Source organism: Microtus oregoni, unplaced genomic scaffold (genome assembly GCF_018167655.1).
Source record: "Microtus oregoni isolate MIOR12 unplaced genomic scaffold, Mior012 000003F_ref0000135, whole genome shotgun sequence".
In the NCBI taxonomy this organism is placed as follows: Eukaryota; Metazoa; Chordata; class Mammalia; order Rodentia; family Cricetidae; genus Microtus; species Microtus oregoni.
The window spans coordinates 23537049-23553969 of NW_024543062.1; the positions used below are offsets into that span (position 1 = coordinate 23537049).

General features: G+C 46.6%; 2 protein-coding genes across 2 annotated transcripts in view; one reads left to right on the forward strand and one right to left on the reverse strand.

Annotated features, from left to right (window-relative positions):
- Positions 1 to 1226: 1226 nt before the first annotated feature.
- Positions 1227 to 4346, forward strand: P2rx2 (purinergic receptor P2X 2). The gene is made up of 11 exons (XM_041648871.1): positions 1227 to 1402; positions 1553 to 1688; positions 1784 to 1855; positions 1935 to 2010; positions 2103 to 2199; positions 2327 to 2407; positions 2499 to 2637; positions 2956 to 3083; positions 3239 to 3332; positions 3469 to 3534; positions 3614 to 4346. The coding sequence occupies exons 1-11, from the start codon at positions 1227 to 1229 to the stop codon at positions 3986 to 3988; spliced, it is 1440 nt and encodes a 479-aa protein (XP_041504805.1). The 3' UTR covers positions 3989 to 4346.
- Positions 4347 to 6707: 2361 nt separating this feature from the next.
- Positions 6708 to 16921, reverse strand: part of Pole (DNA polymerase epsilon, catalytic subunit) — a 52579-nt gene continuing 42365 nt past the window's right edge. The window contains exons 40-49 of the mRNA XM_041648218.1: positions 16182 to 16355; positions 13823 to 13948; positions 12771 to 12903; positions 11247 to 11421; positions 9928 to 10059; positions 9605 to 9798; positions 8189 to 8389; positions 7748 to 7873; positions 7105 to 7194; positions 6708 to 7018 (exon numbers count right to left, since the gene is read on the reverse strand). Coding sequence (XP_041504152.1) covers positions 6917 to 7018; positions 7105 to 7194; positions 7748 to 7873; positions 8189 to 8389; positions 9605 to 9798; positions 9928 to 10059; positions 11247 to 11421; positions 12771 to 12903; positions 13823 to 13948; positions 16182 to 16355 — 1453 coding nt within the window. The 3' untranslated portion in view covers positions 6708 to 6916. The remainder of the gene's footprint in view (positions 7019 to 7104; positions 7195 to 7747; positions 7874 to 8188; positions 8390 to 9604; positions 9799 to 9927; positions 10060 to 11246; positions 11422 to 12770; positions 12904 to 13822; positions 13949 to 16181; positions 16356 to 16921) is intronic.

Sequence of the window (16921 nt, forward strand, 5' to 3'; positions counted from 1 at the left end):
GAGGTCCTTGGTGGAAAACAGGAGGGGTGTAACCATTTTGACAGTTTCAGGTGGTAAGGGATCTGGGCAATTACTGGTCTGAGACAGGCTAAGATCCAGCCTTTTGTTATAGAACATTCTCTAAACTTATGCACTCAGTTGTTTGTTCTAAACTGAGTTTCCTTTACTACTCAGGCACTGGTCAGATTTAACCAAATGGTTCAAATATGCACCTTCCCTCAACTGTCCTCTTAACAATAGCAAAGAGATGAGGGCGACCTACATATTCAGGTCTACCGATAGGATGGAATTATTTCTGGTCTCACTCTGAAGTACTAGCGCATGATAAAATCAGACATAAGTATTGTGTCTCATAGAAAAACCTAGTATGAACCTAGACATGAAGACTAGTATGGGTCATAGATAGGGTTTTCTTTTGAGGTGGAGAGCGTTTTGTGTTGTCTAGTGAAGGGCCTGCACCACGTTCAGCAAGTACTGCCCTCACTGGGTTGTTTATATTCGAAGGGCAACTTATTTCCATGAAAGAAGAGGGCTTCAAATCATCTCTCATCTCTCTGTGACTGACAGACTAAGATGTTTTTTTGTTTTTTTGTTTTTTTTTTTTTTTGGTTTTTCGAGACAGGGTTTCTCTGTGGTTTTGGAGCCTGTCCTGGAACTAGCTCTTGTAGACCAGGCTGGCCTCGAACTCACAGAGATCTGCCTGCCTCTGCCTCCCGAGTGCTGGGATTAAAGGCGTGCGCCACCACCGCCCGGCATTTGCTTCAAATAACCTAGGCACAGGGGAGATCTAATCAGGTGGGAAACGGAATTACAGTACAAAGCTACATAGTCAGCCCTCCGCCCCTGGGTGGGGTCCTGTCTTGAGCTTTAAATGTGGAGCTGGAGAGATAGGGCTGTGCTGTCCCAGCGTGGCATTTTTTTCTTGGATCTCTTTAGGCGCCCACCCCAGGCTCCCCTGGCTGGCCTGAGCTCTCCACTCTCCTTGACACCAAACTGGAGTTGCGATCCACCGTCCACCAGGATGCACTCTAAGCCGCACCAGGCCGCACTTGCAGCTTTCAGAGAGACCGGTATACACATACACAACTCCATCAAGCTTTGAAAAAGGACCGGACTGCTACTGTCACTGGGCGGGGCACGAGGCCACACCCCCAGACCGCCCAGGAGAGCACCAGGGGTGCGAGGCCCTCAGGCAGCTCTCTCTAGTGAACCGAGCTGTTTGGACCATGGCCGCTGCACAGCCCCGGCTTCCCGCGGGGGCCGCCACGGTCTGGCGCTTGGCCCGGGGCTGCTGGACAGCGTTCTGGGACTACGAGACGCCCAAGGTGATCGTGGTGCGGAACCGGCGCCTGGGGTTCGTGCACCGCATGGTGCAGCTGCTCATCCTGCTTTACTTCGTGTGGTGCGCTGGCCGGGGCATGGTGGGCAATCGGGTGGAAGGGGATCCTTAGCTGGGGGCATGCGCGGGAGCCCTTAGGGCCCCAGGAGAGGGACGCCCTGCTCTCTTCAGGGTTGCCTCAGGAGCCGGAGCCGGCACCGCCCTGTCCTGCAGGTACGTGTTCATCGTGCAGAAAAGCTACCAGGAGAGCGAGACGGGTCCGGAGAGCTCCATCATCACCAAAGTCAAGGGGATCACCATATCGGAGCACAAAGTGTGGGACGTTGAGGAATACGTAAAGCCCCCGGAGGTGCGGCGCTTCCTGCCCCAGGCCCGAAACTCCTCAGCGGTATGAATAGCCTGAGTGAGCTGACCTGCCCACCGCACTTTTATTTCTGCAACCAGGGGGGCAGTGTGGTCAGCATCATCACGAGGATGGAGGTGACACCTTCCCAGACCCCGGGAATATGCCCAGAGGTGAGGCGGGTACTGGGTGGTCTGGGAAACCCTAGGCCAGTCACAGAGTCTACACTCTGACCTACAGTCTCAACTCTAGAGCATGAGGGTTCACAGTTCCACCTGCCATTCAGATGACGACTGCGTTGCCGGGCATCTGGACATGCAAGGCAATGGTCAGTACGCACCAGGGACAGTGGAGAAGGTGGCAGAGTGGAGGGGAGTGTTGGCACTGACATCAGCCTCTTAACCAGTGTTTGCCCTGTAGGGATTCGGACAGGGCGCTGTGTACCCTATTACCATGGGGACTCCAAGACCTGCGAGGTGTCAGCCTGGTGCCCGGTTGAGGATGGAACTTCTGACAAGTATGCAGGGTTCACAGACCCCACTACTAGTTTCCTTTGTCCTTACTGATGAAGATCAGAAGAGAGACAGTGTGTCCTCCTCTCCTGGGCTTTGCGGGGAGATGAGACCCTGTCTGTACCTTTGCAGCCAATTTCTGGGTAAAATGGCACCAAATTTCACCATCCTCATCAAGAACAACATTCACTACCCCAAGTTCAAGTTCTCCAAGTGAGTCTGAGGGGCAGAGTAATATCAAATACAGTGCCTGGGTCGTGTGGAGGCATGTGTTGGGAACCAGATGTTTTTTGCCATTCCTTAGGGGCAACATTGCAAGCCAGAAGAATGATTACCTGAAGCACTGCACGTTTGACCAGGACTCTGACCCGTACTGCCCCATCTTCCGGCTAGGCTTCATTGTAGAGCAGGCAGGGGAGAACTTCACAGAACTGGCACACAAGGTGAGGAAGGGTGTGGGGACGGTGACGCTGGGTGTCAGCACCTGCTACCCAGGAAAGATTTTACTGCAGTCAGTTGTACCCTCTGTCTTGGCCAGCCTTGCCTCTGTTTTAGGCAGAGGGGAGAAATGTGACCATGGCCTGTGAGTGCACCTGCTCAATTATTGACACCTGGTCCCATGGTTGGTGCCAGTACCTCATTATGTCTTCAAAGTCAGATAGTCACTGGTTCCCTGGACCTTTGTCTCTGAGCTGAACCATCTCCTTTTGAGGGTTTTCTGCTTGAAGTCCCTCAGTGCTCCTTGGCTCATTTTCCTGCAGGGTGGTGTTATTGGAGTCATCATCAACTGGGACTGTGACCTGGACTTATCTGAGTCAGAGTGCAACCCCAAATACTCTTTCCGGAGGCTTGACCCCAAGTATGAGTCTGCCTCAGGCTATAACTTCAGGTACTTTTTTCTGTGAGACTGCCTGGGCTCATGATATACAGTAGTGTCTGCGTTGACTATAATAGTTCTAACGAAAGCGATCCTAAAGAGAGGAAGATGATTGTGCACATTTAGTCTGACAGCTTGGACACTGCTTTTGGTTTACTTAACCTTAGGTTTGCCAAGTATTACAAGATAAATACTACCACCACCACTCGAACTCTCATCAAAGCCTATGGGATTCGAATTGATGTCATCGTGCACGGGCAGGTATGCACAGCTGGAGGGGGTCACCTAGGCCTGAGCTTGCCCGGCACCATGTCCCTTACAGCACCTCAGTCTCAAGCTCCACTTCTGCCACAGCAGCCTACGATGCTTTAACTAAATGCAAGCCTCTTCTCTACAGGCCGGGAAATTCAGTCTCATTCCCACCATCATCAATCTGGCCACTGCTCTGACCTCCATTGGGGTGGTAAGAAATTCACTTGGGAGCCAGGGTGGGTTAGGGGGTGTCTGATATGCCCTTACCCAGTGGTGTCTGCTGACTTCAGGGCTCCTTTCTGTGTGACTGGATTTTGTTAACATTCATGAACAAAAACAAGCTCTATAGCCATAAGAAGTTCGACAAGGTGCGTACTCCAAAGCATACCTCAAGTAGCTGGCCTGTGACCCTTGCTCTTGTCTTGGGTCAGGTCCCTCCCCCACCTAGTCACTACTCCCAGGATCCATCAGGTGGAGGGCCAACTTTTGGAAAAGGGGCAGAGCTACCGCTGGCTGTCCAGCCTCCTAGGCCTTGTTCCATCTCTGCTGTGACTGAGCAGGTGGTGGACACTCTTGACCAGCACGTGGGACAAAGGCTTCCTGTCCCTGAGCCTTCCCAACAGGATTCCACATCCACGGACCCCAAAGGTTTGGCTCAACTCTGATCTCATCTTCACTAAGCTGCAGACCTGGATCTGGGAGGGCAGAGAGAGCCTCAGCTGCTTTGGCAGCCCTAGTGAGGATCTGTACTCTGCAGTAGCCAAGCCATGTCCATGTGACTGAGAAACGACACACCTGTGCAAGAGGACAGAACCTTGTTCTGGCTCAGGCTTACACTCTTCCACTTCCTAAGGCTTATGGGAAGAACTGGGTTCCTTCCGTCTCCTTTCCCAACCAAATTCCTCATAGAACCCCTTATCCCTTCCCTGGCCATACTTTTGCACAGCCTTCTGGGACCCAAAATCAGAGCGAAGACCTCTTGTTTTGTAATTCTAAGCCCTCCTTTAGAAGTCATAGCATGCTGAGCCCAATAAAAATGATGAGAAGCTTCTGGCCTCAATTTTTTGAGAGTAGCTGTGGACTTAGGAATATAAGGGTCAGTCCCCTTCCCAGGGTCCCTCCATTCTGAGTTTGCCTGCATTCTTAGGTTGGTTAACCAGCTTGGGTTTAAAGTATAGGCACACCTGCCTAGGGAACCAAGGCTATATTCAGAATCCCTGGAATGGGATGGGTTGACAAAGTGAACAGTGAGCAGGTTGACAAAGCCAACACTATCATCAGGGCCTGGGGTAATCTAGTTACTGTATCTTTTGTGATACAGGGGAGTGATTGGCTAGGCAAAGCCTGTATCTTAGTTTCTTGGTGGCTATGTCTATGTTCAGTGCCACCAGAAGGAATCCTAGCTCAGACCAGCACACCAAGTGCCAGAATGGCCAAAGACCTAGCAAAGAGACCTTTCAGTTTCTGCCCACATTACCGAAGATAGTACACTGTGTGTGCCTCTAGTTGTCATACCAAGTGTTTATGGGATGTTCTCAGTACCCTTGGAGCCTTCCATACCTTCCCTTCCATGGTCATGGATTCCACAGTCCACCAAATATGTTTAACTTCCTCCATGTTTGGCTTATAAGATATCCAGTTTTAGTTTGAGACAAACTGCCTCTTCCAGTTGAGTCTTTAGCTACAGCTTAACATCGAGGGTCAGAGATGCAGTCTTCTGTTTCAGAATTCCTAAACTGACCTCCAAGTGAACCCAGGCTGGGTGGTATCTATGGTGGCACTGACCTATTCTGTAATGCTATAGGATGGCTCTGCTGGGAAACAAGCCAATGCCTCTGAGGCCCAAAGACCAGGAAGCATAGTTAACCATCTCCCTAATTTGATTTGATTTCCATTCAGAACGTCCCAGCACTGCCAACTCAGTCCACATCCCAAGCAAGGAGGATCGAGTAGATATCAGGTTTCTCCCTACAGACAACCAGAGCTCATTACGGTTCAGACAAGTTCCTGATGGACAGATGTTAGATATTAAACTTTCCTTTCAGAGACGGAGGCTCCCTGTGCAAATACAAAACAGTAAGCTAAGAAGTGGCAACTATAGGAGGCTGGAGAGGTGACTAAGCAGCTAGGATGACTTTGCTGCTCTTTCAGAGGATAGAATTTGGTTCTAAGCACCCACATAGTGGCTCATTACCATCTATAACTTTAGATCCAGGGGGAACCAATGCTTTTTTTCTGACCTCTGTGGGTGCCAGGAATACACATGGTACATATACATACATGCAAACAAAATATTCATACACATAAGTTCAGTAAGGTTTCTCAATACCTTGTCAGGCTTCTATTATTTTGGGTTTCTGAGTTTGACACTTTAGCTATTGCCCTGGTAAACTGGCCTGGACCAGAAAGAAGCAGTAGACAAAGGCTGCATTTAGCATAGTGAGATGCATGAGTTCTCTAATTTCCTGAGACTAATGAAAGGCTCTGCTCATCTAGCAGATGGGTCAGTGTCAGTATAGAATAGGAGCTACTTATTCCTCCACTTTGCATTGCTGAGAGCATCATATTTTTTAAATATTTATTTATTTATTATGCATACAATATTCTGTATATGTGTGTATGTCTGCAGGCCAGAAGAGGGCACCAGGCCTCATTATAGGTGGTTGTGAGCCACCATGTGGTTGCCGAGAATTGAACTCAGGACCTTTGGAAGAGCAGGCAATGCTCTTAACCACTGAGCCATCTCTCTAGCCCGAGCATCATATTCTTAAAAAGGTTAGAGATTAAGCTTCCCCTTTAAGGGTGCCAGCTTCAGTGTTGGCGGGTCTCTGATGTCCTGAGGGGCAAGTGGTGACTGAGTATAAGTCCTCAACAGATTTCTCGGAAACCTTATGACTGTTTCCCCTCATTTTCCTTGTTCTCTCAACAGTTTAGCCTAAAATGTGAGAAGACATTTTTCTAAAATCTATGTCTTAAACAGAGTGTTCAAGTTTATGATAAATGATGTTTAAAAACCCATGTGGGCCTTAGGCTTATGAAGTACTTGCTGTAGTCCACAAAGACTAGGTAGTTCAGGCCTATCTTAGCACACTTCAAGACAGAGCCCCAGGTCTCATTCAAGACACTGAGTGACAACCCTCTTCAGACTTTGCTCTGAAGCAAAATTCCTGGGTCTCCACATGTTTAGGACCTGGACTTCTCAGAAAGTAGCTCAAATTCTACTCTCATGAAGGTGAGGAAAAGGCCCATTTGTCTGAAAATGCACAAGACTGTTGGTCTGCATCCTCCCTGTCTACACCCCTACCACATCTCAGAACCTATCTCAGGCTCAGGCCAGGAGGCAGAAGAAAAGACTGGTAAGGGAGCAGAAAGCAGAAGCTTCAAAACATGTTTATTTAGAAGGCAACCATTGAGGACAGAGGCACTCCGTGCTCATGCTTGTTTATGACTCCTTGAGACTTTCTGGAAGTATTTTCTCTGGTCTTCCCAGACTGTGGTTATGAGATTGGAAAAATCGGTGGTCAGTGGTTCAGGTATCTAGAACAGGCATTAAGATACCTGTTATGGGATAACAAGGTGTTTTAAGCCTAGGCTTAAGGACTTGTTTGGAGCAGCCATTCTATGGTTTCCTGGAGGTATGACATATTGTAGTACTTGGCAATGTTCTTGAAAATTCTAATCTGTTCCATGAAGACCTGTAGGGACAAAGAGACACAATGACTCTGGGTTCTACTCAGACAGGAGGGGCAAATGACCCAGTGTGTCTGCGAGGATGGCCCACCTCAGTGTGGATGGTAAGAACAAAGTCTCCTGCACAGCTGCAGTACACAGGCATATGGGTCTCTTTCATACCACGGCACTTCAGGCATACCTGAAACAAGGAAGTAGGACCACTGATCATGGCTCAAACCATCATCACATTGGATCTTATCTGCAGCTTTTTAGCCTTGTTAAGGAAGGATGCCTCATGGAAACATTGGCAAGTTTATTTCCCTACTGCAGTCACATCAGAACTCAGTGCCTTGATGAAATGCAAGAAATAAATCTTGCCAGCTCCTTTCTCTTTGCTGTGGGTACCCCCAACCTGGATTACCAAGGTCTGGGGGTGTCCCAGCTGGTTCTATCCCAACAGTTGCCCAGAGATAAACCACGGACTTTGCTCAGTGCTCATAAGGTGCTGCCAAAGCTTTCTCTGCTCTGCTCTTGTGCTCTACCACTGACAGTTTTATGTCTATTGTCTATCTCCTTCCACTGGATGGAAGAAAGTGCCCTTAGAGGGTACCAATAGATGTGGACAGAATCAGTGGGCTAGTTGCATGGACGAAGACTGACTCCTGGAGCAGTACTCAGGACCCAAGTATGCTTTTATTTTCTCTGAAATGCTGATAGTGTCTGGAAACTCCGGGGTAGACTGGGGAGCTCACCAGGTCCTGCAGGGTGAAGGCCATCAGTTTCCTCTGGAGGGCTTCCACCAAGGCTGATTCAATGGCAGCTGAGTCGTAGGGGGCTTGACAATTGGAGCAGAGCCACTGAGGAAGGATGGCCCCATCCTGGGAGAGTGGGGAGGAAGACTTAGAAGTCAGTGTGACTTGGGCAATAGCACATCGGGCTGGTGTAAAGTGAAGATGTCAGAGGAGTGGTGGGGCAAACATAACCATCACTGCTCTTGGCTGCCTGAGCCTTTTATTTGTGATGATCAGACCTTTTAAAGGGAATTTTCTAGCATGCTGTGGTGGGATGGCTTGGGGGTGGCGAGTTTCAATCCATAAATGAGTCTTTGGGCAGTAGGCGGGATACTACAGGCTAGGCTACATGTTCCAAACCACTTTAGACATTTAGAGGTTCTGATCACCAGCTGAGCTCACCTGAGAGAAGGAGGAATCTTTGCATAGGTCCAGGTCTCGGCAGAAATTACAGCTGTAACAAATCACCTCAGGGAGCACATAGGAGTGGCAGGGATTCCTGAACTGCGCCTCCTCAGAGAATTCACCAACGTCTATCAGGCGTAGTAGGTCTCGGTTCAGCTTATTCACCTGATTTGTGATGTTTGTGTCCAGAGACAATACCTATGGTGACCACAGCGCATTAGGAAGTAGTTCCCAGGCTTTTCTGCTACTCTGGCTGGACTAAATACCTCTTTTAAGCTCATTTCCAAGTATCATCCTAGCCCTTCCTCTTCCCATCTGAATCCTCAGGAAGAGCTAATTCTCTGTAGTGGCAACTCTCTGACAGTGAGTGGAGACCTCACGGATGAATATATTAAACATTTCAGGTAAGAAACATTGATTCTACACAATACCTTCCAGAAACCAAAGAGGGAGGACACCGTAACTTGTATTAGGAGGTCAGCATCACTCCAATACTGAAACCAGACAAACCACCATGAGAAAGGACACAAAAACTCTCTACATGTACTAGCAGATGAACACATCAATATGGAAAAAAATACAGAATCCAAAAATAAAGCAGATAAAATAAAGTCGGTTAAGGTTTTTTGTTATTTATTTTTTCCTTAAAGACAAGAGTCTTACTCTACAGCCCTCTGAAGATACAGGCTGTCCTTAAACTATGATCTTCCTACGTGTCTCAGTCTTCTCTAGTGCTGGGAATGAAGAGGTGAGCCATCATACCCAGCCTAATAAAGATTCCAAAAGGGAGTAAACATTCCTCAGTGGAAAAAGGCTCTGGAACTGGATACTCTCATGTTCAGACAGGAAACTTGTGCAGAGATGAGCTAAAAAGGACTACAGATTGCAAAGTGAAGTTCATCCCAGCTTGTTTTCTGGGAAAGGTGGGTCAGTGACTATCCAAAGTGTATTTGTAGAGAAGAAACATTCCTAGCTCACTATCTTAAACCCTAAGGTGTAGTCATTTGATATTCACTGTTCAGCCTCAGAGTGAAGCACTGGGACGCTCAGATGGCACAATGAACAGTAAGTGCTTTGAGTAATGACCCACATGGTCACTGGTAATATCATCTCATTGTGCTGGCCTGCCTTTCCCAGAAAACAAGCTGTCACCTCATTTGGTCTCAGAGGTCTGTTCTGGCTCATCAGGCCCACTGGTGGCAGGTGATCCATGAACTTCAACTTCCACCTGCTATAACTTTCCCACCATACCAGCTTTCCTACCCCAGAGCCTCTTTGCCTGGTTCCTGGTCCAGACCTATCAGCGGGACTTCTCCTGTAATACCTGAGCCCAAATGCTTCAACAATGGTTGCATGTGATAGGTAACCAGCAAATCCTGATGGAATGACTGAAGGATTTATATCTGCCCTCACCTTGCACACATATTTGACAAACTCCAGAGCAGGATTATTGAGCAGTAAGTGTGAACCAGGGAGGACAGGGAACATCTCTGAGGGCTCAGTGGAGCTCCGAGAACCTGTGACTTTCTTCTGAATTTTCTGAGTGATGGTGAAGAAGCTCTGAGTGAGCTCATTTGCCACATAATCTTGAGAGAAGGTGATCATTCCTAGGAAAGAGAGAGTGCTAAGGGGCAGATTCAGCTGGCAATGGGTATCTCCTACCCATTTGCCTGTATCATCTGAGGCACACAGAAATCAGGCACATAGCATGGTTCTTCTGTGACCAGACTGCTCACCAGGAAGGGCTCCAGCTGTCCCATTAGTCTCTTGGGAGAACTGGCTAGCCCTCTTCCTCTTCATAGGGGTACTGCCTGGAACACTGTGTCTCAACTCATTCTTCATGCTATGGTACACAGCCACGATGTATGCTGCAGAGAGAGGCAGAATTAGGTCATAGGGCCTGAGAGTCAGTGATGTGCTGAAAAATACCCCAGAATCTGAAGGAGCTCTGTGGCTGGCCAGATGGTTAGACAGCTGAAATATCATTGCTAGTGATAACTTATCTGCTGTCTTTGGATGAGATCAAAGTCAAGGAGAGAACTGGAAAATTGGATATAAGAAAGGAACTTGTAGTTAGGCAGTGCCCAGTACTCGGGAGACAGACTCTGTGAGATTAAGGCCTAGTCAAAACCAAACAAAACAACCCCTCCCCCCAACCAAACCAAATCAACCAAAACAAACAAACAAACAAAAAACAACTGATGCAGATGAATTCAGGGAATAAATAGAACAAGTGTGTGAAAATAGAGCCTTAACAGCAAATGCTGACAGTACATATCTGAACGCACATACCTGGACTATTTCTTCCTTCTTCTTCTTTTTTTTTTTTTAAAGGTTTTTTTTAAAGATATACAGGGTTTCTCTGTATATCTCTGGCTGTCCTAGAACTTGCTCTATAGACCAAGACTGGCCTCAAACTCAGAGATCCACCTGTTTCTGTCTCCCTAAGTGTTGGGATTAAAGGCATTATGTCACTACTACCTGGCTAACCTGGAGTATTTCTTGAGACAACTTGGAAAGGTGAAGACTCAAAGGAAGTACATAAGGACATAAGCAATGATAACAAAACCACCTGTTGGTACAGATCTGTGGGGTGTATGAGAAGTCCTATCTACTTGCCAACAATTTAATGACCATGTTCACCCTCAGTTTTTCTGTTTTTATGAGTGGCAGTGAATTATAAAAACACTCTAAGTTTTATGCTTACTGAACATGATAACCATGTCTACAAATACTTTCAAGGTATAAGAGTTTTCCAGTTAGTGAAGCCCCAGAGGCCAGCTTTACTGCATGTGCATGTACATGTTCCCAGGGATGTTAGCCATCAACCTACTAGAAATAGAACTGGAAACGCCTTAGGGGCAGCTGCTTAAAAGGTCTAGAGAGAAGACAGAGAGCCCTTTTATCATCCGTCCTCAGTTCCTAATGCTGGAACAGGTAAAGACAACAGCAATTCCACCAAGCTGAAATTTCCAACAATTTTCCTCTCCACAACAAAGAGCCAGAACCATTTTTAATATAACTCAGCTGGTTGTCCAGCTTCAGCTTGACACACCTGAGACAATCATGAGGAAGTAGCTCTGGCAAGAGGCTGCCTGTGGCAAAAACTGCAGAATGTTCCAATTGTTGTCCAGTAGGTCTTCAACCTCAGATTCCTCCATACCCTCTTCCTCCTCCTCTTCCTCCTCCTCTTCCTTATCCTTGGTTTCCTCCCTTTCCTGGGAGTCTTGCTGTAACAGAAAGGTAACCCCTTTTTCCAACATGGCAATAATATATAGCAAGAAGACAGAGACAGAACTTCTCCAGCCTGAGTCTCCTGGATTCTGACATTGTAAGATCAGTGTTCCATGGAGCATGTCTAGCTCACTCGGGTGACTGGGAATTGTGATTCTCATTTATGCTTTTAGAAGACATGTCAAAATGACCAAACTCTCCCTTCCAATAGGGCTAACCAACCAGAACTTCCTGGTGACCAGCTTCTTCTTCTGAACTTAGCAATTTCTTCTTTAGCTGGGAGTGGTACCTCAAATCTGTGGCCATACTCAGGATGCTAAGGCAGAGTCACTGGAGATGAGGGTTTCAAGGCCAGCCTAAGCTACACAGTTGGCTCACAAAGTAGAACTTCTTCTTGATTTGGTGACAATTTCCCACAGACCCAACTTGACTGGATGCCTGTATTCCTGCCAGGGTGACTTCACTACATGCAGGAACTACATTAACACCATGCCATTACCCTGATGGCCACATTTCCTTTCTTCCCTCAGTGAGGTCTATCTCCTAAACCCATCTCTAACTAGAACTGCTCCTGGCCAGGCCTTGGGAGTCATGGTACCTAAGGAAGCCTTGGCCTTGTCCCCCCAGATTCGCTGATTACTGAGACCTCGGCTTCTAGTCTTCCTGCTGGCCAGAGCTTCTCCATTTGGTTATCTGTGAATACCCCATGGAGAGCAAAGGTCTGCTGTCTCAGCCTACTCCCTGGGTACTACTCATGAAACGATTACCCATATTTCCATTTCACAAATGCCACAGCCTGTCCCCCACATGGCTCCTTGCTGCAACCTCTATTCACCACAGGTATGGCTCACATCTGTGCATCTCCACCTGCTAGCTTCTGGACCCCATCTTTTCACAACTCTGCATCCCTTGAACTGATACCACATGCTTTTTCCCTGTGGTAAGTTATTCTCAGAATGGGCAAGTAGATGCCAGAATTCCCATCTTCACTAACCCTGAATCCCATCCTGTGCAAAGTGGGCACTGTTGGCTCTCTGTGAGCACCTGAAACTACTGCCCAGACACCCATCTACTTGAGCTGTTTCAGCTCCCAAGGTGTCTGCTCTTGCACCTCTGGCTTTGTCATTTTCTCCACTGCTCCCCCTCCTCCCTCTTTTCCACAAATTTTGCCAATTTTAGCCTCATGGAAAGCTCTTTGCCCTTACTAGGACTAATTCTATAAGCTGATGAACTGGGTAGAGTCAGTTCTTTGCTACTATTGACTGAGAACCCAGGAAAGCATTACTTGTCACATGGGTATAAATGTGGCCCCTTACGTATGTGGAACCAGCCCTAACTCTCTTACCTGTCCACAATGAATACTAGATGGAACTTTTCCTTTGATTCCACCATAGTTGGATGGATCCATCCATAGAAGAAATTCCCAGCATCGAGAGAAAGAGATTGTCAGGGAATGGAAGATCTCTTTAGAATGGATGCTGCAAGAAGCCAGAAAGTACTGAAGTGACATAACAGCTTTCCTTATTTTTTCTTTTCCTTTGTAGCTAACTTACAAATAAACATCAAGTGGATTCAGACAGTCCCTCAAACTTTCTATGATACTGAAGAAGCTGCTTGGGAATGAAGGTGACCAAGAAGGAAGCCAGGGCAGGCCTAGGGTCCACTGTCTCTATCTTATGTCAGGTACATGACACTGGCAGCATTGTTTCCTGTTTTCCAGCACCTACAAGTTACTTATCCCACGCACGGTACCTACCAGTAAGGAAGTCCTAAACATACTCCGCCTCCTCTCTCTCTTTTTAAAGATTAATTTATCTTGATGTACATGAGTATTTGCTGTAAATGTTTATTGTTCTATCAGAATTGGAGTTCAGATTGGACGGCTCACAAAGTCCTGTAACTATAGCTCCATGGATCTGATTGATAACCTCTTTTGCTCTGGTCACACATCCCACCCCTCTCCAAGTCTCTCAAAACAAAATCTAAAAGAAAAGTTCAAAACTTCATCTTGTTTACATTGGAGCCTCTGAGCCCAAACAGATTTGTGAATATGATTCATGAAGGCAGGAATCACTGCCTGAAGCCAAAGGCACAACATGGAGTTCAGCAATCGAGAGCTCCATATGACTGACTGCCTGGAATCAGAACACTCCCATGTGCCCATACCCACATCTGTGAAAAGTTTATGCAACAGCGCTTTACAGAACCTTCTTAAAAATAGCAGGTATTCCCCGAGTATTTCAGACTTGAATGTTTTATATCTGAGTTGTCCATGCAGGTAAACATGAGTAACCACTTTTTCATGCTGCTATGCATGACCCTTGGTGTGTGCCGTATCCTTCAAGTATCTCTCCAAAGCCATGGCAGCTGCATCACCAAGATGCCCCTGACTCTAACCTGTTTGTGATATATTCCACATAGGCAAGGGCATCCTCTATCCAGCGTTTCTTTGTACAGAGGATGATGCGATTGAAGTTGGCATAGATAACTGATGATCCCAGTCGTTTGAACTCAGCAATGAGCCTGAGGAGTAAGTTCATAATTAATGAGGTGCCCTGGTATAAAATGAAGTCAGGGAGTATGAAGAGAACCTATGAAGAAGACCATGTGATATTGAAACAACAAGTATCCTAACTATACTTAGAATGAGCACAAGGGCAAAAAGGAAGAGATTTCTTTTTTTTTCCCTTTTCTTTTTTTTTTTAATTCATTTTTAAAAAAACTATCTTTTCTCCTTTTACATGCCAAATTCATTTCTCACCCCCTCTCCTCCTCTCTTTCTGGCTTTTAAGATGAGGTTTGGGGGCTGGAGAAATGGCTAAATGGTTAAGAGTTTTGGCTGCTCTTCCAGAGGACCCAGGTTTGTTCCCAGCAGCATCCATTTAGGGATGTCACAGTCATCTCTAACTACAGTTCTGGGGGATCCATTACATTTTTTTCTGGCCTCTCTGGCTACCAGAGACAAACATGGTACATGAAGGCAAAACACTCATGCAAGTTGGGATAATCTTTTAGTACACTGTGTGAAGATGTGTTTCCTCACCTGCCTAAGGCACCTTCTGATTGGTTTAATGCAGAGCTAAATGGCCAATAGCTAGGCAGGGAGGATAGGTGAGACTTCTGGGGGAAGATATAGGAACTCTGGGAAAGAATTTGAAGTGGGAGCTGGGCAGTGGTGGTGGATACCTTTAATCCCAGCACTTGAGAGGCAGAGGCAGGTGAATCTTTTGTGAGTTCGAGGCCAGCCTGGTCTATAAGAGCTAGTTCCAGGACAGGCTCCAAAGCTACAGAGAAACCCTGTCTCGGAAAAGAAAAAAAAAAAAAGAATCTGAGGTGGGAGATTTGTCAGCCAGATGTGGAGGAAGCAGGACATACGGATGAACAGTACTGAGAAGAAGTAACAAGTCATGTGGCAGAATGCAGATTAATATAAACTGGTTAGTTTAAGGTTTAAGAGTTAGTTGGGTACAAGCCAAGCTTTCAAAATTAATTAAAGTTTCCAGGTCATTATTAGAGAGCTGGCAGTCCAAAGAAAGACCTGTCAAACCATACACATTAAAATACAAAAACAGACGAGGTCTGGCTCCACTACTAGGCCTGACACTGAACTTTAGGACTCAGGCAATCCTCATGCCTTAGCCTCCTGAGTAGCTGTGACTACAGGTGCATCCATCATGGCAGAGCAAGATTCCCTCCCTTGATTTTAGATGGGAGTTTGGTTATATCCAGCATGGCAGAAAGATAGCAGAAACAAAGGTAACAGAGAGCTACTTATATGACCTTTATTCATGGTTTTCCCCCTTCCCTTCCCTTCTCTCCCATCCCTCCTTTCCTCCTTCCCTCTCTCCCTGATTGTGAGCCTGGTGGTGGCGGCACATGGCTTTAATCCCAGCACTTGAGAGGCAGGTGGACCTGTGAGTTTGAGGCCAGCCTGGCCCTACAGAGTGAGTTCCCAGGACAGCTGGAGCTACAGAGACACTGCATCGAAAAATCAAAATCAAAACCAAAACGAAACAAAAGAATTTCCAACAATGTATTTTAATACTCTTTTCCTTCCCCCAGCTCTTCATAGCTCCCCCCCACCTCTCTGTCCACTTAACTTCACAATCTCTCTTAATCTTAGTCATTTTTAGACTTATTTATTTTTATGAGTATTTTCCTTGCATGTATGTTAAATATACTGCATGTGTGCAGTGTCAGCAAAGGCCAAAGAAGCCCAGTAGAGAGTGTCAGATCTCTTGGAACTGGATGCTGGGAAACGAACCCAAGTCCTCTGCAAGAGCAGCAAGTGCACCTAATCACTTGCTGGAGCCATATCTCCAGCACTTATTACTTCTAATATCACAACACTAGACAGAGCTGACTGTCCATTAGTATGATACATTCACACTTAGTGTTTAAAGTGTTTTCTTTTGTTTGTGAGACAGGGTCTCACCATTAGTCCTGGCTGGCCTGGTAATCACTATGTAGACCAGTCTGGCCTTGAACTCATAGAGATGCACCTGTCTCTGCCCAACTGCTGGGGTTAAAGGCGTGGACCACTACACTCAGTTAAGGTGCATTACTAAAACAAACAAGGTGCATGAGAACATATTAATATAAAAAGGAAGTAGTACCATGATGCTTTACATAGCTTTCTGAAAAGATGAGTGCACAAAGCCACAATAGCACCTAAGTCTGTCCTGGGATTTATGCTTCCCAAAGGCACTTACTTGGCTTGTGCCCCTCAGCCCATAGCCCGAGGTGAAGCACTCACTGCAAGAAGAGTTTCTTCATCATATTGTGTAGTGTCCGGTGCAAGGCTGGGTCATGGAGCAGAGAGCATGGTGACTGGAGCCAGCGGTAGAAGTGCATAACCTGGTTGTCGGCATAGATGTTGTGGTACTGTGTGATCTCCTTTACCCAGCCAACTACCATGCTCTTCAGGATTCTGAAAGATGGCAAAGGATGAAGACCCATACTACATGCTGCTGCTGGCATCACTGTCCCAGCTCATAATACCCATTGTTTAATTTCATTCCCTGGTTCCATAACTTGTGAGTTTCACCTCCTTACCACTTCCCTCCACATAACTCCCTATCTTGCTCACCACACCTGGACAAGAAGACACCTGATAGGCCTTTGTCCTTCTTAAGACTCATTTTTAATTTTTAAAAAACCTACATGCAGCTGTGAGAGTACGTGCAGTAAGTACAGATACCCACAGAAACCAGAAGGTATCAGATACACTGGAGCTAGATTTACAGTAGTTATGAACTACTCAGCAAGAATTTTGGGAACTGAACTCATGTCTTCTACAATAGCAGTGTATGCTTTTTTTTTTTTTTTTTTTTTTGAGGTGGGGTGGGGTTTCACTGTCAGAAGAGTAGGAACGAAGAGCCACAGAGCTGTTTATGTGCCTTCCATGTAAAGAACCAGGGACTGGCCCAAATTGGGTTTTCTAGACATCAGTGAGACACAGGGGAGGCTCCTGGGGCCAATGCAACACTCAGGTAG